The sequence below is a fragment of the Daphnia carinata genome, chromosome 4, assembly GCF_022539665.2.
Source record: "Daphnia carinata strain CSIRO-1 chromosome 4, CSIRO_AGI_Dcar_HiC_V3, whole genome shotgun sequence".
Lineage (NCBI taxonomy): Eukaryota > Metazoa > Arthropoda > Branchiopoda > Diplostraca > Daphniidae > Daphnia > Daphnia carinata.
The window spans coordinates 1,475,906-1,498,763 of NC_081334.1; the positions used below are offsets into that span (position 1 = coordinate 1,475,906).

Here is a 22,858-nt window from a genome sequence, read left to right on the forward strand (position 1 = left end):
AGCTGCAGTGTGCACTGAAGGAACTCTTTGTGTGGCTCCATTGTACAGCAAAAATTGGGTTGCAAAATGAACCAATCACTCGGTCGAACTGTTAAGCGCTTTACACGTCGCATCCACACGACAAAGGAGTCTCATTACTTAAACAAACACTGTCAAGACTGCGGACGTTCGTCAAAGCCTATTCGTTTTTAAACATTTCCCCGCCGGTTCCCAAAAATCCAAAATGAAAAAAAAAAAAAAAAAAAAAATTCGGGCCTCTCTTTCCTTTAAATTCATCTATAGGGCCGTCTATTTGACAAGAGATCCACACACTCCTCGCGCAAGAAAACACGTTTGATGAAGCGGACGGACCAATATACAAAACTCGATCGGTTATAGTTCGCAAACGCGAGGGGACACTTTCAAATCGCTCGTTTCCTAACGCACAAAACTTTAGTCTTCACGATTTTTTTTTTTTTTTCTTTTTACATGGTAGGCCAATATGAAAATAGATGGAGCCCCTTTCGTTCATGTAAACGTCGTAGATTACGTACAATACCAGACGAGCCCACCCCCACTGCATTTCACGCTGCCGCACCCCCATTACAGCGGGTTTAAAATCAACCCGGATAAACGGGGACGAAAGTGGGTGATAGACTTGTGAATTTATCCTAGTGTCAAACTGTCAAAACTTTTGTGTGTGTGTGTGTGTGTGTGTGTGTGTGTGTGTTTTCGCATGAAAGTCAACCACGCCATAGTCGTTCAAAGAATAAAAAAAAAAAAAAACGAAAACTTAAAATCGGATGCTTCCGTCAAAAGGGCCTTGGGTAGTACTAGTCTTACTCCGCTACATTTGGCAATGTTCACTTTCGTTGTTGACTTCCTCTTCCGACATTGGAGAGCTTCAGTCGGAGCCGGAAGTCGATGGCTGCGATCAGAAAAAGGAGTGCGCCACCTTTCATTTAAAACTCGCAATGACGTTGAACATAAGCAGATCAAGCAAAATAAATAAACAAATGCGATGCAACGCGCGTAGAAAATGAGAAATAAATTCGGTTATTTTGTTTGTTTGTTTGTTTGTTTAAATGCTCTACATTAATTGCAGATCACAAAGGCAATGCGGTCATCAAACAATTATAAAGACGGTCGAGCCAATACGTGAGGATCGATAGAGCGAGATCGATGGCATCGGGATCAATGACACCCAGTGATGCATAGTCGCTATAATGAGGCGCGGTCCCAATCGTAAAAGAAAAAAAAAACCAAAAATTCAAGACAGACATCAAAAGAAAAGAAAAAAAAAAATGTTCCAGCACAAATAGTGAGCTATAGAGATGTCGTAGCACAAGAGCTAATCCCCATCGGTCCGGGCCGCGTATTACGCCGTGAATAACACATAGACCTACTTACACGTCTCTATTGATCTAATCAAACACACAAAAGACCTAACCCGCCTTTGCCATGCTTTCGGTACGTGCAAAAAAAAAAAAGGTCCAAAGTGTCTTCAGGTGACAATGAAATCCCCTCGCATGTCTTTGTCAGTGATCCTCTTTATATATTATAAAAAAAAAAAAAAAAAAAAAAAAAAATAAAATAAAAATAAAGGACAAGCTAATAGCATTTCGTTGTGTTGCATCAACGAGCCACGCAGACGGTCACGACAGTTCTCATCATCCATCATGCTCTAGCAGTCATAGTCTCTTCTTTCTTCTTCTCCCTTCTTTTACAGGCTTATCTTCCTTATTATCTATAAAAAAAAAAATAAATAAATAATAGGACCAGTGAACACCCCTACGTCTCCCGTCCTATTCGCAGATGGGGAAATGACGTCAACATCCTTCTCCGTCACAATATTCTAAAGCCCATTACGTCAAAAACTCTATATAAGTGAAGCCGATCCCTCTTTTCTTCATCTACTTCGTTCTTCCCTCTCTTTTTCTCATCACTTTTATTTTTTATTTTTTTTTTTTAAGGGACAGGGTTGCAAAGCGGTATTTCTTGCGTCCCCACCGAACGACGGAAGCTGATGATGAAAAAGGGAGAAAATTGCCAATATATTTATTTCCCCGGCTCGGCACAAAGCTTATTTTCCGTATATGACAACACACACACACACATACACACACAGCCCTCGTTGCACATTTATTGCATTTAAAAATGACGTAAGCCTGCGGCTGAAAGCATTTTCCCCCAGCGCAACGATGAAAGATTTTAAACGAAGAAACAAAGTGAATTGAAGAGCGACGCTTGATGATAGAAAAAAAAAAAAAAAAAACGAATTTCGATGAAATCAAAATGAAATCCCTGCCAAATAAGGAAAAAAAAAATTGCATCGATGAGTTGCGCATTGAAGAAGCCCCGCTACGTACCGACATTAATGTCAACACCCTCGATTTGCAGTTTGCCTTCAATGTTCTTTTCAAGCACTTTCTACTTTGTTTTTTTTTTATTGACACAACAGACATAACTAACTTAGCAGATTGTTATTGGCAATCTGGAGAACCATTTAAAAAAAAAAAAAATAATAATAATAAAATAAAACGGGATCAAATAAGGAATTAGGCACGAAAAAAAAAAAAAACGAAGGAAGGCCCTAGTTTTGGGGCGATCGAAATCCATTGCCCGCCACCCCTCAAATAAAAAACAAAACAAAACGGGGATGGAATTGGAAAAGAAAATCAAATGATGACGATGGGACGGAATAAAAAAACAAAAAAAACAAGGGAGAGTCGGATCTCATCAATCGATTCTTCGGCGTTCCGCGCTCTTCAGTAGCGCGGTGTTCGTCATTAGAAAGCAAAAGTCAAGGGGGTTGGGTGGGGGGGCAATGAAAGAGATCGAAGTCTTTTGTTTGTTTTTTTTCAACATCAACACCCGACCCTGTATAAATCACCTCGCAAAACATTCTGATGCCAGATAGATAGAGAGAGAGAGAGAGAGAGGCGGAACATATGCTCGTGTGCTGCCAAACGGGCCAAGTTTCATCGTTCCACCTGTCTACCTTTTGACGAATACGTTTCTTGCGGCCCTTATTAGAAAAATGGCAAAGCTCTCAAAAAGGAAATCGAGCTGTGCTGCGGATCTGTACTTTGAAGTCATCTTTAAAATATATATAGGAGACGGTGCAAAAAAAAAAAAAAAAAAAAAAATCATTCCGTCATCATTACATACTCCAAACAGCTGAGGCAAGATGATCTCGGGAAAGAGAGTGAATCAATCACAGGGCGAAGCGAACGAGCTGGCCTTTGAGGAAAACTATAAGATCGATGGCCCAACTTTGCCCTGATTTATGAATCGAACGTAGAATGTGATCGCTGAAATATGCGCGAGCGCAACAAGAGCTAAACGAGTGAGAGAAAAAAAAAAGAAAAAAAGAAGACAAACGTTTCGTATTTGTGAACGTCAATCAAATGAGACAAGCAGGCCGTTAAAAATGGAGAACTTTCGTCGTCTTTTTTTTTTTTTTTTTTCCCTCATGTTTCGTTATAAAACCAAAGGAAAAGAAGAGACAAGTCTTCAACGTGACGAGCTATACAATCCGTCAACCGCGTTTTCCAAGGTTCATTATCTGCATGTAACCAAGGAAACGCAAAGGGCGGGAGGGGGATTCTTTAATGGTTGCATCTGTAATACGAAACTCCCGGTGGCAAACGTTCGAAAAGAAATCATTGCTGCGATAACCTTTTACAACACAAATCATTTTTGTTTGTTTTTTTTTTCTTTCAAACCCCAAAACAAATGAGTCACGCCAGCATTTTGAAATTGATTCTCCCGCTCTTCAGACGCATCTATTTATGGAAGTTCAACGGAACAGAGAGGCACCCTGTTCGCGTACGCGAGAAGCCCAAAGTTCATACAGTCGCAATGCAATTACGAATGCCATTACGACGGCAAAACTGTAAAACGTTGAAATCGATACTTTCATCGCAAAATCAAGACATTGCAACATCAAAAATCAATCGCTAAATGACAATTTAAGGCATTTCCGTCAGCCAGTCCGACACAAAGTTCAATGCAAAAACGCACGTAAAAACTGCGTTGTAGAACCCAGGGTACCAAAAAGAGACCATGTCGGTGGTGTTTGCATTCTCGAATGCCATCAACTCGTTACGAAGCTCTCAACTCGAAAATACTTTGCATTCCTTCTCTGAAAAAAAAACAAACAAACAAACAAACAGTTCCCAGCAATTGACATTCCCCCCGCTTCAAGAATCGCGTCCGCCACATTTGCATAGAACCTTACGCAACGCGCAACTACTCGCAAAGTACAACAGTTTTGAAACTGGACACGATTATCTATTGACGATTTTGTATAGCAATCGAGGCGACCATCGAAGTGATTCTACTCGGCACCCTCTGCCCAGCCCTGCGATGCATCTCGATCTGTCATACTTAAGAATAAAATCACTGCTGATGGATGTCACTTAAAACAAATGGATTTTCATTTTTAGCGTTCAGTACAAAACAAAAGTTTCAAATACTTTTTCTTAAAAAAAAAGAAGAAAAAAACAAAAACAGGCCGGGCTAAATGCTGCTCCCCCTCCCCCCCTTCCCATTTTATTTTCAACGAAAAAAAAAAATCAATTTGAATAATAAGCGAGGTGGGTAAAAGGAGTGAGAAGTGAAAGAGTGAGATAACAAGTAGTTCGCTGGAAAATGTGAAACAAATCACAGAAGAGCGGAGCGCCAAACAAGTTACCGTTCCCCCCCCCCTTTTCCTACCAAAAGATAATGCAATATTCTCGTACTTGAATCCCATTTTTCTAAACGCCCTACCCATTGTTCTTCTAAAACGAGAGGGGGAAAAAAAAATAACTAAAGTGAATAGGTTACAGTCAGAGCTGCCGATTGCTTTTAAGTTTTGCGCGCATTTTACAAGGGCGCACTTTAGCGAAAGGTGCGCACAAAAGCGAACGCGGATAACGAGATTCATCTTGATTTTATTTGTTGGGAATGGCAACTTACCAGCATCTGCTATGGCTTCTTTGATGGAGACTGCACAGTAAGGATCGCGGGCGGGCGACTGAGCGCCGAAATCCACCTGCATCAGCTTGACGCGAACAAATTCGGGCATTTTCCCAATCTGAAACGATAAGAAAGAAATGAATGAAACTCTCTAAATCAAATAGTGTCTTGAATATCGATCCATTATATATGTGTGTAACGAGCTCTTTGAAATGCAAAACGATCGGGATGAACCCTTTGAAATGTTCTTCTTTTCTTTAAAAAACAAAACAAATAAAAAAAAAAATAATAATAAATGCAGATCAAATATGCGAACGTGGGTCCGTGGGTCCGGTTGGCTGCTAACGAAGTAAACCAAGTGCCCGATGTGCAGACAAATGAGGCAAAGAGTTCCCCCCCCCCCCCCCCCTTTTTAGCGGATTATTAATTAATCCTCCTTCTCTTTCCACTCCAATGAAACAAACAAAAAAAAAAAAAAAAGGGGGAAAGCGTCTGTTACGTGCGATACACAACGAATAATCCTAGAACTCTTCAACCACTTGATCATTTCACGTGAAAGAAAAGCGCGCATCAATCATCCGCAAAATTAAACATCCGTCTTTAAAATTTCTTTTTTTTTTTTTTTTTTTTTTTTTTTAAATAGCGTCGTCGGTCGCAACTGCTACAACGTGATAAGCACCCGAGAAAAAAAAAAAAACTAAAATGGTACGTTCATGTAAAACTATGTCAACGGTCGGATGCGGTGAAGGATGGAACAAATAAGAAGCGGCATACTTGAATGGAGCCAATGTCGAAATTGGACGCTTCCGAAGACGGAGTTAAAATGGGAGTCAACGGCGCCTTGTCTTCCATTCCATCCACAAACGTGATCTCAATTGCAACTCGATTTTTGTGAATAAAAACGAAGGCGAAAAAAAAAAAAAAAACTGGCCGAAATGCAAATAACCAAACGCTTTTTACGACATGGCTCTCCCCGTGTTCGATTTCAGCGCAAACAAAAACAAACAAACAAAACAAAAACACTCGACACAGCGACACGCGAAAAGGGAGGAAACGTCAACGATCAAAAGATGCAAGAAAGACAAAAAAAAAAAAAAAAATGATGCCGTCCTGCTCGATACCACCGGCTCGACTGGAGTGCTGATGGCACGGGCCTTTTATCATCATACCCTCCCCCCCCCCCCTTCTCCCTATAAAGATGTGCAGCAGCACAGACGGACGGATTGTCTTGCGCAGAAAGACGTCGTCTCTCTCCCCCACTCGATGTCTTCGAACGAGTATTTGTTTTCTTTTTGTTGACACACACACACACACACACACACAGAGAGAGAGAGAGAGAGAGAGAGAGACACACTCTCCGTTTATACAGTCTGCGCGTAGAGGCAATACACATGTTGGCATGGATTTGAATGGTACTTTGCATAATGCGACACACCCGTGTACTCCGTGTGTGGCGTTCTTCATAATCATGATCGTTGTAATGTATTTTTTTTATTTTTATTTTAACGGAAATCACGCGGGAAAATGTGGGGCGTTAAAGGTTATACGCCTACGATGAATCGCAACTGTTTGCACGCGTAATCGGAGCAACGAGGGAAATACGAACTGTAAACGAACTCGTAAGCCATGTTATGTGTTTTCATACCGGACGTCGTAATGACGGGTGAATTTACTTATCTAGATAAAGACAAATAAAATAAAATAAAAAAAAAGCCTTTCACATTATGGAACAATTTCAAGATTGGTGAAACGCATCGTCGGATTAACAATTTTGATAATCACGCGGTTCGATAAGGGTCTAGAATTCCACCTCCCCCTCCCAGAAAAAAAAACAAACAAAAACAAGCAATGATAAATATTATCAACGTCCACCTCCGCCCTTCCAATGAATTGCACAAGATTTCCCATGTTAGACGATCTGGATCAACTATCCCACCCTAAGTTAGTGCAAGTTAATTCAAGATCCTTTGCGCCATTTACAGATCGAGTTACATAAATTGGACACATTTTTATTCGAAATAATCGCATTGATCACGATGTGTCCTCAATGTCTAATATAGCAGAATAAGGTAGTCGATCGTAAAGTGCAGTTACACGAGAAAAAAAAAAAAATAATGGCGTGAATCGGATGGACGTCTTCTATATTTTTACCGCTCTAGGATATAGTGGTTTGATCCCCGGGACAAGATCTCACAGCCATACCCAATTTTGCTATGAGCTTCGAATTCCACGCCCCCCCCTCCCTTCCTCCCCATATCATTTTTCGTCCAGAGATGTTATTGCACATATTATTATAGAGGCCTAATATAAAACAAAACAAAAAAAAAAAGACTTCAAAGCTCAGCAGCTTCTCCTCCAGTTGCTAACAGGCAACGCGTTTTTGCTCAGTTTTTTTTTCTTCTTCTTTGAATCGTTTATAAAAAAAAAAAAAAAAAAAAAGGATCGAAGTTTGCTCACTTCCAAACTCAATTTGATTCTTTCCTCCATTTTCACAGACGTCCTCAGCGCCCGCACAACTGGGATCCAATAATAATAAAAAAAAAAAAACAGCCAATCCTTCAAGTCGCAGTGCCATGTCATTACGGCGTATCTCTTTGCCATTAACGCGGAACGTGAGGCGAATGTTGCCGCGGCCCGGCACATCGAGAGTTGGACAGCGCGCTGCTTTTCAACGAAAGTCTCCTGTACAGTTTCACTTTAACGTTTCACCCCCCCCCCGTACCTCCCCCCCCCCAGTCCGCATGATAAATGGACGCCCTTTTCCAGCAGCTGAAGGCCACATTTATTTTTCTAAGCAAGTTCGCAAACGCCGATGCTATCCGCAGTTTTCTCAGGAGGAATCGATCCCCAGTTTGCCAACGGACTCGCTAAAAACTCTGTAATCTGTTTATCCGACTTGGGACATCAACTAGAATTAAACGAATACCCGTCAAAGGCTATCTGAGATTCGCCTTTTTTTTTTTTTCTGACAGTGTTGCCTAGTCAGATTCGCTTCGTTGGATTATTTTTCTGCCGTCCATCCGGCCACAGGAAACGCTAAGCAACGGTGCAAAAATAAAAACATAACTACGGACACTTTTCTTTCTTGGAAATTTAATTCCATCGCGATTGATGTTTGGGAGGGGGTGGTGGGGGAGGTCATCGAGTCTTAAGGACTGCAATCACCGCAATGTCCTCTTTGAACCTTTTCCTTTTTCCAGCCATGTCTCTGTGGGATATAAATGACGTCCTACTAGCCGTACAATATCCTTTAAAAGGACGCATCGTCAAAATGTCTTAGTGCGAATCCAACGCAAATCGTTGCACAACGAAGCGCCAATGGCATGCCCATTTCGGCAAAGCGATCCGCCTGATCTCGTTACGAGGCCTCTCTCGCACTGACAACAATGAATAAATCACGCGGCTAACACTATGTGCCATCCGCAGCGTGCGGCCCCGGCACTCACAATTTCAACATCAAAAAGCTGTTTTTTGAATTTTGTTTTCTTTCCTTTTTTATTCTCGACGCGCTACACGAGAATGCCGGAAGCTAACGCATGATTTACTACGTAATTACATTGAAATTTCGCCGCACAAAAAAAAAAAAAAAAAAAATGGCGATCAATTGAATGTAGGGGAATTGAATCGCTTACGATGAAATTCTGTAACGTTCGTCGAGAGGAAGACGGCAGCAGCCAATGATATCTAAACAGTTCAATCATCTGTACGCCCACACTGACAGTTTGGCTATCGCACGTCGTCCTATAAAGATAATGCGATTTTTTGATAGAACGGCAGGGAGAAAGAGAAGGGAAAGGGAAAAAAAAAATCGATCGCTGAAGGAGGAGGAAATTGTATAAGGTCGTCGTGCAAAGAGGAATTTGAATTTTTGCTTTTCGTTCAACTTTCGGGGAAAAGTAAGCCGACTAGACGCTTCGGCTAAAGAGGCGCAGCAGTAGGTTTTTTTTATTGCATCGAACGGATGGATGCCTCCACCACCCCCCACCAAAAAAAAAAAAAAAAAAAAAAAACTTTTGAATTGCTACCGCGTTCGCTATATCGTCTAAAAAATATCGGCCAGGATACGCTTGTCCGCAGCATTTTGATTTTTTTTTTAAATAAGAAAGTTAAACAGGCCAAACGAATCCTTGTTTCGCCATCTTTTTTTTTTTTTTTTTTTTTTTTTACCATGTTTACACACTCGAGTTTTATCCGCCCCTACAACATCCATTCATATCGCCGGCTAAATTCAGTTAAAGACAATCGTTAAAAAAAACAACTTCAAACAGCCAACGGCGATGTGACCATGATTTGCGTAGAGAGCCGTTGTCATCGCAGCCGAAGCGGTAGACGATTCAAAACCGCTCGTATGTAAGACGACTGCAATCGGAATGTAACGTGTCGATTTAAGCGGAGTAGCGCGTTTCAAACTTCTCAAAAAAAAAAAAAAAAAAATCTCGCTTTGTTTGTTTGTTTTTATTATCATCCAACCTTTAAAAATTGTCAAGTGCGTTTCATTTTCAAGAATGTTCGCTTGCTATATGCGGCTGTCCTTTTTATCCTGGACAAACAACCTCAAAAACGCTCCTAGATGTACATAAAAAAAAAGGCCCTTCACCAGGGGCGACTAGCATTGACGCACGAAAAAAAAAAATAAATAAATAAATAAATAAAAAATAGGGACGGCAAGTACAACAAATTCCATCGTCCACAGTGTCAGTATAAGAGGGCTGGATGCCTGTCCGGAACGTATATAAATATATATAAAAGAGGCAATCCAAAAAAAAAAAAAAAAAAAAAAAAAAGACAGGAATTTCATGTTCCAGTTTGTATATACAACTGAGCATCCAGCGGTCAAATTGCCTCGTAGATGTATACATAACAACATGTCTATCTCTTTCGCGAACCAACATTTTCTTCTATATTCGGTAGCGCATAGACGTGCGCCACCATTAAAAAAAACACGCACACAGACACGACCAACCACAATTTTCTTTCACGAAAAACAAAACAAAAACGAAACGAAATGTTACTTAAAAAAAAAAAAAAAAAAAAAAAAAAAAACGTGCAAGTTGTCTTTTTATTCATTCGAGTCTAGACTATTACGTCGTAAATCTGCTGCCATTGCAGAACGAATAAATCAAATAAGAGAAGAAATGCGAGTGAACATGCTACTGTTTTTCCCTTCCTTTCTTTCTTTCTTTGCTCGTGTTTCCCCACTTCTTTTCAGATTACTATCCTTCATATCTCACGCTGTAGAAGAGCACGTCTCAGTCATTTTTGTCTTTGTTACAAAGCTTCCCCCTTCTTTTGTTTCCCCCGGTTGGCATCCAAGTTTCATATGGACGCCCCGCATTCGATTGCGTTTGATGTGAGCAAAAAGCCGAAAGCGACAGCATTACAACATCAGCGCACACGCTCCCTAGCCAAACGCGTTCTGCGTTACGCACCGCTGATTGTTACAATATCCACTCATTAGCGCGCGAAATGCGTTGCGATTAGGAGCGCATCCCTATTTAATGTCTACAATGGCTGCCGCCGTGAAAGACGATGGCGACATCTATCGTACGGCGCCAGTAAAACTCGTTTACCGACGCCTTGTTAGTTCTCGGTGAAGAAACCATCCACACAACCGATTGTCTATTAGCGGGTAACATAAAAAAATATATATATATTATTGCGCTCCTCGGCAATCGACATTTCTTTTTTTTTGTAAGTAGCGATAGCTATTTGCAATTATTGCCCGCCGTCGTAATGAGCTCAGAAGAAGCCAAACAAAAACAAACAAAAAAAAAAATAAGACGGAAATCATTTTCATCTTGATCGCGATTCACCAGTAATACGTGATAGTAACGTAGATCCCCCACCCACTCTCCCTTAAAATGAAAAAAAAAAAAAAAAAAAAAAAAAAAAAATTGTACGAGTTGGATGTGCGATTCGCATCAACGACAGACGTTACGCCTACACTTGCTTCCTCTGTGGTCAGCACTCCATCAAGCTTGAAGGCCATCACGCAAGACATCGTGACGTATACATTTTTCCTTTTTTCGGAGGGCAACAACAAAAGAGACGAAATGCTGGCCGGAACTGCGGACTGCTCCATATACTCGATCGGCGGTACATCTGGACAGGAGCGATCGCTGAGCCAAGTTTTTGTTTGTTTATATATTTATCAGCGCAAGACCTTTGCATTAGTTAAGATGCGGAATAGACGTGTAGTCTAGGTCTAGAATTTAATGCAGCGCTCGAACACGTCGATTGATGCCGCAACACGCGCAAGAGGCGAGCACAATTCGAAGGGAAGCGCAAAATTGATGACTAATAATAAAATCTTTATGATCGGAATATGATTGCCCACACTCTGATTTGACGTGAATTCGATATCCTAACGACAGAAAGGACCCGCCAAAAGTGGCAGAGTCATCGTGAAACGGCGTATCCGGCCCAAAACTTTCCGATAAAAATCCAAATATAGGGGGGAAAAAAGAAAAGAAAAAATGATCGTAAAACATTCGAGTAAATAAGAAAACCGTAAAGACGAAAAAAAAAAAGCAGCTTCGCAATGGAATCGGTGAATACGTATAACCGGCCTTTTGTTACACATCAATGACCCGCTAGAACTTTCTGTGCCCATTAATGGATAGAGTTGAAAGGCACGTAAGATGCATTCAATGTTATTCCTTTCGCCAGGCATGTAGGCCCACACAACTTGTCGATTAGGGCTCCCCCCCCCCCCCACCCTCAATAGTTGAAATCTAACGGAAAAGTTTTCTTTTTTTCTTCTTCTTCTTCAACCCAACACACGGTAATCAGTGCAAAGTTCTGCCCAGCTATATCCGCACTCTTTTATGCCGGCCTTAAGAAAGAAAAAGAAAAAGAAGGGAATACACTAATAGAAAACGTGCGAGCAGTCCGTGAACGATCCATTATAGATTACATTAGTACAAAGCATCGTCAACATAACACGAAACTGCGTAGAAATAAAAAAAAAAAAAAAATATGATGAAGGCCATTAAATATAAAGGCCTTTACTTATTATGAGGAAAAGATGTATCAACGTTCGCGGTAAATTAGGTTATCAGCAAATAATGATAATAATAATAAAAAGGTTACACAAAGACGGCCCGTTTTTCTGATCGCGCGCCATACGAGTTAAGATTTTCGGGATATTCGGTGTTCCATAAACGCCCACGGTCGCAAAAAAAATTATTTATTGTCTATACATCCGGTGTGACGCAACAACAAAAACGTACCGACACTTTCTCCGCAATTTCCAGTGGTTTTACTGTTTGCCCAGCAATTATTCCCCCTCCCCCTTTCGCTTCGGTCCATTAACATCCAGTTAGTTTGTTTTGTTTTTCTTTACCCCATTGAATAAGCAGCTCCATAACTTGTGTGTTTTGTTATGGTCTTGTGCTCGCGTTTGGCCTACTTTTTTACGGTAAAAAAACAACAGTTTTTGGCTAAGACGCGCAATCAAAACGAGTTAGCGAGGGGGTTTCGTGGGTGGTGTTCAATCTTGACCTATTCTAACACCAAGGTCGAACGGAATATCAAACGGCACCGTTGAGAAGCATTAAAATTCACTGCGATTAAAAAAAGGGACACATGGAATACCCTCGATGGAATGTGCTGATGTGGTTTCAACTGTTTTGCGTGCACCGCCTGATAAACGTGAGCAATAAAACATTGTTCGTTTTGTACTTTTTCTAAAGCAGTGCATTTCGGCGGCATTGCATCAGACACGCCCGTTCGTAACTCTTTCGACGTCACAACCCGATTTCCCATCCTCGCCCACTTATGTCACAATGCCAGCAGTAAATGGCGAGTAAAAGTCGTCAAGTTACAACCACGGTCGCAAAGCAAAACAGAAAAACCTTGAAAGGGGCTGACGAGAATTGGATGTGCGTTAAGACAACGCACTTCGTAACGGGGTCGTTTGTCCATCACAGAAAATGGTCGTTTAATCGAACCTTGTCTGACTTGATTTCGCTCGCCCTCGTAAACAAAACAATTGCTCTCGTTCCAATCCTAACTCGTTGCAACCTTGTGTTGACCGACACCGTTTAAAAAAAAAAGGGAAAATAACAATTGTCAAAAGAAAATGGGGGATTCACCGTAGTCGATTACACAGCGCGAGTCATAAAAATAAACTCATTTTTTAAAGACCCATTGTTTAAAAAAAAAAAAAAAAAAAAAAAAAAAAAAAATGACAACCATTCCCTTCTCAAAATTTGGTTCAGGGATTTTTACAAAAAACGTTTCGCAGATGAATTTCGCATTTTTATTAAAAGGAAACCCGAGCCATAGATACGTCCTGTTTAAAAGCGAAACGGCAACCCAATCACACACACACACACAGAAATGTGTGTACAGAATAGACATATCGATTTAGCAAACTCTATGACCTTACAGTTCCTTACATCCGTTTTCTTTTGGCTTCGGAGCCACTAAGACCTCCTACCCTCCCCGACCGATATCGTCATCCCGCAGAAAAGGGAGTTACCCAAAATATTTTGGCACGTGACTCAAATATCAATCACGTACATCCTGGTCCAACAAAAACACATCCAGAGTACGCGACTTTCAATTGTTCTATGGAATTCCATCGAGAACTACGCACACACACCAACGCCTTTGTAACACCAATGGAGCCAATCCATATCGGGGACAGGTTGGAAAACCCGAGAGAATCAGTGTCCAATTCATCGCCTACCGCCTTTATTATAAACACAGACTGCAGCAGCATCCCGCCCCCCTCTTTCAACTAAAAAATAAGAAAAAATGGTATAGTTTGATAAATCGGGCCGTATGCACACGCCCCTCGTGCGGCCCGGCCATTATTTCCCGTCTAGCGATCGTATATCCGGCGCAGGCATATAGACACCGCTGAGAGATGGATGAGCCCTCTGCCATTTCCTCTATATATAGTTCACATGTGTCATTTGCGGAAATTTTTTTTTTTTTTGCTTCTTCTTTCACAGCCCTTTAAAAAAGACAACAACAAAAAATGTATTCCTCTGTGCATGTTGGCGTGGGCGAGTCTAATAATTAGATTCAACACCCCATCCCACCGAAGAAAAGCTATTCGCGTTATAATATCGTTAAGACGGCGCCCTCTTTGTTTCATGTTTGGCTTCGATCAGATTATTCGAAGCGTTAAGAGATTTACGACATTCCCCGCGAAATGGCATTCGTATCATTTGTGTGCGATTTTGTCAAGTCTTTAAAAAAAAAAAAAGGAGGAAATATCTAACGGGGTAGTTCATCATTCTACGTAACAACGCCCTTCCGGATACATTTAAAAAGGCGGGAAAAAAGAAGGGTTCATCCAACGTCAATGTTTTTTTTAAGACTTATCTCTTAACGATGGGGCTGTTTCTGCACTTGTCCAATGAAGACCCGATATTGCACGTCACACACCACATAAAATGATTTACGTATTGTCGTTTCTTTCAAGTCCCTACGTATTTCAAATCTAAGAAGTTTACCGGTAGCGTTTCAACAAAGTCCACTTTACAAGTAGCATTTAACGGGAAAAACAACATCCATTTTATTCGTAACCCAATTCATCCCTTTTTTTTTCTATACTGAGCAAATTAGATGAACGTTGACTTGTACGCGATGCATTGCCGACGCTGCATGAATAAAAACTATGGCCGAAACGAAGCGTATCAAAGAACTTACCGGAATGGCTCAGCAGAGGACGACGGAGGCGGATTCTCTCGGCCAGAGTTTTAGCCCAATTACGCACGGATGGCTAAGAAGCACCGACAGCACAAGTAACTTGCGATAGACTGGAACACGAGCCGGCGTTCAACGGGCACCTACCAGCAGACAATATTGAGACACACTGGTGCCTCGAAGGAACTGGCAAAGGCCGTCACCAACGAAACATCCAACTAGGATCCGCCAAAAAGTTTGATATCGGGATCACGGATGGCTGGAATGTTCTCCTCCTTCCTGTCGTTAACACTTATTCAAAGTATGCATCGATGAGGCACATACCTCCCGTAGTTTTCTAATGGCCGCGACCCACTGCGAACCAGTCCAAAAGTGATTGAAAACGAGATAAACACAAGTCGAGATTAGAATTCCCCAACTGTCTTATCACCAACGTCAAGAACGAAAATATAAAATAGCCAGCAGTAGTGCAAATAGTACACACACACACACAGACCCACGAGGTGCGGAAAAAAATGGACGACAGGAGGTCGACAGCGACTAGCAAACAGTTTTGTTCACAGAAATTGTTAAATCACTTGGGAGAACATCTTGTTGATGTCGATGAAATTGAAAAAAAAGCAGTAACAATGTATTCGAAATCACTTGGGTTAGAACGACGAACTGGACACACCTGACGCCGATGCGCGCCAACATCAAACTAGGACGAGATCGCCACTGAGAACTCGAAACGTTTCTAAAGCAATCAGCTGTGATGTAACCTTGACTGCTATTGGACGAGGGTTCTACCCCTTCCCTGTGATGCAACCTGTACGCCATCACAAAAATTGGACGTTAGTCTTTTGTTTTCTAGAGATATGGTCGAGGCCAAACAAAAGAACGTCTACCTCTGTGGACGAATGTCCCCGTTTAACATTGGGATTGTCTTTAGCTAAACGGATGCAAGCCGGAACTAGGGAAAGTGGTGGTGAAAGCAGGTACCTTCGAGTTTTCCTTCTCGTGTGACGTCCAATGCCAGGCAATGCTGATGAGTCATCAGTCATTTGCATCCTGTTTAGGCGGGAAAAAATGTCAACATCTCAGGCTAATGGCTGTTCTCTGAGTCAAAGATGTGGAACGGTGAAAGCAGCCGAAAAAGAACAACAATTTTAAGTCTGCGTTAAACATTAGCCGACCGCACCATTTCTTTAGTTTGTTATGGGATCTAAATAAACAAGCAAAGAATAAACCATGAGAAAAAACACGAAGGTTTTGCAAGTTAGGCGATTAATAAGCCTCCGAAATTCTTTCTTTTGGCTTCCATTTTTCAATGGAACGTCGAGATTTGACGTTCTGAATTTTTTTTTATCATCCTTTTTCTCTTTGTAAACATATCTTAAACTGATGCTACGTCAAGGATTATAATCTGGGCTGGCCTTCAAACATTCAGTACGAATTTAACCGTCGATCAAAGGCCTTCTGAAATCCTCGGAATTTACAAACTTCTGGATCAAATGCACGAAATTCGTTGCATAACGGAGTGTTACATTGTTAATTCATGGCTGCATCTGTAGTCCATAAGACAATTATGGACTAAACACGTATGTCGTTGTTGCAGCTGTTTTTCTAGGTTACGTGTTTCTTGTTTGATCCACAAGGTTTTTTTTTTTTTTTTACTAAGAATAGACAGTAAGGTCTTGAAAAATGTAAAGCAGGTCAGCCATCAAATAAGGAGCCATCAATCTGCTTTGGTTTCTAACCAAAATCGTATAGTAAACAGTTTAGAATATTAACACTCACGTTTCGCTTGGTGATCGGTGAGCTCGACACATGTCAGGTTTAAGAATGGGGATTTTGAACGTCGGGTTTTAAAAGGAAATCTTAATGGATGCCACAGGAAGATTCAAGGAAATGCTGAGTGCTATGAGAAACTACGAAAAGTCTTACAGCATCCGCCATCCATAAGCTGCCCTCGATTAAACTTGAAAATCTTAGATAAACGAAAATGATCGTCTGTTTATTTCGTAAAATAATAGAATTTTTCCCTGCGTAAACGATTAACTTGACGAAGTTAACTTTTTAAATATGAATAACATGCAAAGAAGAAACAATTTCAATAAGGAGATAGACAAAGAAATATTTAGGCGCGCTGTACTACACGTGTCGTTTAGTTTCAAGGATAAACTTTAAAGGGTAAAGGGTGGGTGATGAAACAGATTATAGAAGACAAACAAAATAAGCGGCCATCATGGATTTTTTCTTCACCCTTACCCTCAAATTCAACCAATACGCTGACGAATTCTCTGACTCAAAAATATGTGTTTTCCCTTATTGGTTGAAAGACAAAACTAAACAAAAAAAATGAATATTCATAGCTGTGCAGCTGTACACGTGTCATTTAGAACAATTTCAAGGATAAACCTTAAGAGGCTGGGGTGATGAAAAGGACGTTACTATAGAAGAAAAAAAAAATGGGCGGCCATAATGGATTTTTTCATCACCCTTACCCCCCAGTTCTAATATGCTAATGAATTCCTACCTTTAAGAAAAATGTGTTGTGAAACTGTGTTATTAAATAGGTGAATATCAAATATTTAAATTTTTGATTGATTTAAATATTTTCTATATATCTTTAACCCTTAAAATCGCTGGAACAATATTTTGAAACTCTATTATGTAAAAACCAAAATCGTGTCATATTGCCATTAATAGATTAGTTGTTTTTTTTTCTGGTGATTGTTATTTCAGTTATTACGAGAGATTTTAAAATTATGTTTCTATGATTTGCTGATTGCATTTGGCCAAATGCATCCACCAAATAAAGCAACGAAAATTAGAAATGAATGTTGTTCTTGTAGAAGTGAATTGTTTCTTGTAAATGTTAATCCACAAGAAAAAGCTTTGAGGTTTATTCGTTGGAACTCAATCGATCAGTGTTTTTTTTATTATTATTATTTATAATACACGAAACAATTGACGGCAGCACAATCGGTATTTATCAAGACGTGCCTTGAAGAAACGTAACGGCTGAAGCCGATACGATAGGTTGCTGAACTTCCATTTAAAAATTGTGTTCGAAAACTATTATGTTTGTCATGACATTTGAAAATTCGTAAAAAAAAAAAGAAAAAAAGAAAACGGAACTGATTTGCCGGCAAAATTTGCAGCGTGAAATAGTTCACTTCTCATCAGCAAGGTATAGTACTATCGCGAATAAGAACTTTTGGCTTCCATTTAAAGTACTGAGCAGCTGCTTTTTTCACGGAAAGGGTTGGCTTTTTGTGAGCTGAATCCGATCATCAGGCAATCATCCTGCTGATGGTCAGAAACGTACTTCTACAATTTGATTAACAGAAAAATTTAGTCTTGATTTTTTTTCCCAAGGGAAATATAATTTAAAGTATACCATTATATCAGCAACTGCTTGGCGAACAGTAATTCGTTTGATCGCGGCCTCTCGTCGCAATTGCTCAACCACCAACCTTTGTTGTTGTAAGTTGGACATCTGTAGACACAAGTAAATAGTATCACATGCACGCTAAACCTTTTCACATCAAAGCTTTTGGTTTCCAAACTTATTCATTAATATATAGGTTACTTAATGATTTTAGTCTTATTGATACTTTATCATAATACATATAACTGTGGTAAATGAACGATTTCATTTGGCTTTGTTATCTCTCATTGCCAATTTTTTTGTTAAGGCTTCTTGCATCAACCTCCTCGTGCAACCTAAATAACTAGAAAATGTCACCTATAGAATAGTCATAAGTACATGTTGCTATGTCTTTACTTTTCGATCGTAAATTATGAGGTAATTGCATTTAAAACTATCACGACGAAGGGCGTGGACTTGTTGCACAACGATAACTTACTTGCTACTACCAACTGATGATGAGGAATGTCTTAAATAGGGCACGATGCGAAAAACAAGCATAATTTAAAAAAAAATGTTACCTTTTAATAGCCGCCTAAGTTATCAAAGCCAAATCATAAAATAAAACAAGAATCAAAGTACTAGAGTCTCTAAAGCTCTGTTCGATGACGCGTTGTGAAGCCTGAACTGACACTTGTGCAATAATCGATTAATATTGACAACGATTCGAGATCTCTCGATATCGACGATCGAAACGTTTGTTTACGGAATGGAGATCTTACACGTGTATCTGGAAAGCGGATAATAAAAATTTCTTAGGTGAAGCAATAGTTGTGAAATAAATCGCATCACTTAACGTTTTTATAATGCTGGATACTCGACTGTTTAGTTCTTTCTCAGTGTTATCAGTCACGGGCTCTACTTAGAGTGATAACAAATATATCTACAGTATCTTATTGTGCATCTTCACTTTCTGTGTTAAGTAAAATGAAAAACTTTGCTATTCTGCTGTTTGTGGTTTGCTGTTGCCTTGTGGCAACGGTCAGCACATATGGTGGGTCTTCAGGTATTAAAACAAAATAAGTAGTTTTGTTATTGTTATATGCTACTAATTATATTTTATATATAGATGGCATCAAACTAAGTGAAGTTAAAGTACTTACTCTATACCATGGAAAAATGACCACTGGTAGACGTTCTTCGCCAGTTCCACAATTAAAATGTGTGGGAGGAAGTGCTGGATGCAAAGCATTCACACCCAAGGTAAAACATTGCTTTTTGTATTTCTCCTGTTTTGTTCCCAAATTTCATTGGAAATATCCTTTTTAATCCTATTTAGGTAGTTCAATGTTACAACAAAGGATGGGATGGCAATGACATTCAATGGGAATGTAAAACTGACATGGATAATGCTTACCGCTTTGGTGACATCTCAGTCTCATGTGAAGGCTACTCTTATGCTGATGATCCATTTATTTTAAAAGGATCTTGCGGAGTATGATACACAATAACTCCCTCTAAAACAACACCTAGTAATAATGAATGTTTTCGTTTATTCTAGCTTGAATACACCTTAGATTTAACAAAAGAGGGCTATGGAAACCAACAAGGACATGATTATTACGGCAGTGCTTTCCATGCAAATGATAGAAAGGGCAATTACAGTGCTGAAGAGCCTAAGACATCGTTTCTGGGAAATCTTATTCCTCTAGCTGCAGTTGGGTTGATTATCTATGCCCTTTACAGGACGTGTATTGCACCCCCTTCTGAACGAGTCTTTCAATCTAGGTAGAGATAAAAAAAATATATGTATATATCATACCATATGTTATATTTGAGCTTCTACAGTACCACTAGCGATGATTTTGGTGGATACCCAGGAGGTGATCCATATCGCGCAAATGCCCCTCCTCCTCCTGCGGGATTTCGATCAGAATTTGCACCGGATACTGGATCGCCCTTTGAAGCGTCTTGCGGAGGAGGGCAAGCTGGTTTTGGCAGTGCGACTGGTGGCGGTCGTCCGGGCTCTAGTGCTGGAGGATTTTGGACAGGGGCTGCTGCAGGAGGACTACTTGGTTATATGTTTGGAAACCGAGGGTACTTTTCACTCGTCTGTAGAATGCAAGCAGCGAAGTGTTTCTAATAGCTAATCGTTTCTTCGAATCAGGAACGCCAGAACATCTCATACATACAGGGCTGATAGAAATGACTACTCGGACAACGCATTTTGGGGCGGAACTTCTAGGAGAGGTAGTGGTTATTCACCGTCAAGTGGAACGTCAAGTACCGGCACCAGAACAGCATCAGGATTTGGGGGAACGACACGCCGCTGAGTTTCAAGTCTTAATCGTCATTCTGTAGGATACTTTGTCCAAACACTTGATTATCTTGATTTTTGAAATTAACATATAGACGCTGAAATTGCTGTAGCTACCGTAACACTTTCTATTAATTTGTTTGTTTAGCAAAAAAGTAGTTATAAAATTTGACCTAGTTTTGTATTTAATTTAGCAACACAGAGAAGCTGCAAGCTTAAACCTTATTGCAGTCAACCCCTTAGTCTAAATGATTCTTAAATAAACTGGGTTCAATTCTAGTTTGGAATCAGGTAACTTCACACCATTATGTGACATATAATGGCGTTTCAGCACAGTACGCATAATACCAAACTACGAGCCAGACAGTCTTTTTAAAGAGAAAATGGGGCTTCCTTAAAATTTGTTTGTCAGAAAATCCACGGGACAGGCATTTTGATTGAATCTGTAACTACAGGTTAAGTTTTTCGAGCACTAAAAATGTTAATACTAGCATCTTCTTAGATGCGACTCAATTAATTGTGTGAACGCTAAATCTCTAAAAGCTAGAAGCAACGCCTGTGGCTAAATGATTCTCATCGTACCGTTAATGGACAATGAGGGATTTTTGCCACCTTAGTTTAGATAAGGTCATAATTTCTACAATAAATATAAAGAAGGACAATGAAATCCCAAGTCCAAAGAGTGCAAAAGCGCTGGATAGGTCATCCAATGTGAAACGATTCATCCGTCCTCGGGGTTTGATTTTTCCTACCATGCACTTGTCAACGTTCGGTGTGTACTTCTTTAACCGATACGGAAGCAGACCGTTTTCCCATAAGTACTGAAAACTGTCAATCGAAATTAATGAAGAGTGTGAAAAACATCCATACCTTTTGTATCTCTCGAGCTTTGAAAAAGTCTTACTCATAATTGATCACCGCATTGTGTTGACCACGTTTGGGTAAACCCGCCGATGAGTAATCCATGTACGGAATCGTAGCCGAGGAGGTCAGACGACAGTTAGGGTGACTTTTCATATCCATGGCTAATAAATAATCTACGACAACGCGACTCTTACGAGTAAACAGAAGTAATAAAGTTAACTTGGCTTGCAGCTAAATTATCTTTGGCGGAGTATGCAGTACTAAAGGAACACCATACCGTAATGAAAGTAGCTCCTAATTCCAAAACATTTTAAAGTCCATCGAATATATGGCCCCCTTTGACGAGGAGCTTTGGATTATTACGAAGGGAATTGCCTAAGATTAAATGTGTTCCAGAAGTTGCCCTCTTTAACAGCATTAATGATCATTAGCTACTACACTTAAATAATATCATTTGATTTTTAAATGTACCAAAAACATTGACGTCTGCTCCGTTCCGTAATGCACAGTTACTTCTGTTTCGCTAACTCTGGCTGCCAATTCCTGTAGTGTGTTCACAATCGGTGTCAGTTTATGGACCGCCAAGTAAGAGGTCAATATACTTGAATAAGCATTAACCAAAAACCATCATCGTCAAACACCACAAGCCTGCCACTAGGCGCAGGGAGAATTTTTCTTTTGATGATATACTGTTTCCTTCATAGGAAGGGTGTTGCCTATGTCAGTACAATCTCATAAAAAAACCCGAAAAATTCAGTCGGTACCTTGACCAGTTATTACTGTGATGACGTAGTTTACATGACGACTGATTGCATCCATGAAGCTTGTTTGGTTGCCTTCTGTACTTAAACGAGTCAACAGAGGCATAAAAACGATCAGTGCAATGGATGAAAAAAGGAATACGATCCAAACCTATGTGGAAGACATAGAAACGGGATATTAAAATTAAGCCGTATTTTTCCCCAAAAATATTTCTATGAAAAACCGTTAAAGAAAATGGTCTAATCAGTGTGGTTAGACGACTTGCTTCTTCAGGCCAGCGCTGTAACATACTGTAATACTGTATTGCCACAGGAATCGAAAAATCCGCTTGTTGCCAAAGTTCTGGCGTAGGAGCAAAAGCGTATGGTACAAAATCGACTTCCTAAAACAATTGTTTTTAGTATTTTTTTTTGTAGCAGCTTAAAAGCAGGAAAATTTTTATTTTATTAATGACATAAACGAAATAAAACCTTGTACCATGTTAAGCAGTTGTTCCATCAGCACAGGAACTATTCCTAGTTTGGCTATTTGTGTTGTGTTTGCAGGCACGTAGACCAACCTTGTTCGACATTATGATTAAATTGAATAATTACTTGATGCACGTCAGTTCTGTACAAGATATTCTTACTTCATATTGTAATATGAAACCATCCATGTCACGATATCATGGCAAATCCCAAAGTATGAGTAGTTTCCCGATGGCATTTTCATGCGCGACAAACACGGGGGATACTGAAAATCAAGCGGTTGATGAAAACGGTCTTCAGTTATTTTCGAATAAATATCAAAATAATAATAATAATAATAAATAATTTTACTGTACATCAAAGGCAGAAGCTCTGATTTGAAGACCGTGAAGGCTTCTTCTTTCGTTTTGCCATACATCTCCACTAACATCTGGTTTGAATAACACAATTGCTGCAGAAACAAGAAAAAAATAACATTGCTTTTAA

The 22,858-nt window shown here is 39.9% G+C and overlaps 2 protein-coding genes and 1 pseudogene across 3 annotated transcripts in view; 1 reads left to right on the top strand and 2 right to left on the bottom strand.

The window, feature by feature from the left end:
• Positions 1-5,814, bottom strand: part of LOC130695291 (putative protein kinase C delta type homolog) — a 40,391-nt gene extending 34,577 nt beyond the window's left edge. The window contains exons 1-2 of one of the 2 annotated variants that reach the window (XM_059494921.1): positions 5,719-5,814; positions 4,945-5,062 (exon numbers count right to left, since the gene is read on the bottom strand). In XM_059494921.1, coding sequence (XP_059350904.1) covers positions 4,945-5,062; positions 5,719-5,796 — 196 coding nt within the window. In that variant the 5' untranslated portion in view covers positions 5,797-5,814. The remainder of the gene's footprint in view (positions 1-4,944; positions 5,063-5,718) is intronic. The other variant, XM_059494920.1, reaches the window with a different exon arrangement.
• Positions 5,815-18,742: 12,928 nt separating this feature from the next.
• On the top strand, positions 18,743-20,451 carry LOC130695310 (store-operated calcium entry-associated regulatory factor-like). Its single transcript, XM_057518432.2, has 6 exons — positions 18,743-19,028; positions 19,092-19,225; positions 19,302-19,457; positions 19,524-19,750; positions 19,811-20,059; positions 20,130-20,451. The coding sequence occupies exons 1-6, from the start codon at positions 18,950-18,952 to the stop codon at positions 20,293-20,295; spliced, it is 1,011 nt and encodes a 336-aa protein (XP_057374415.1). The 5' UTR covers positions 18,743-18,949; the 3' UTR covers positions 20,296-20,451.
• A 412-nt stretch (positions 20,452-20,863) lies between these two features.
• LOC130695254 (uncharacterized) lies at positions 20,864-22,834 on the bottom strand (annotated as a pseudogene).
• Positions 22,835-22,858: the final 24 nt, after the last annotated feature.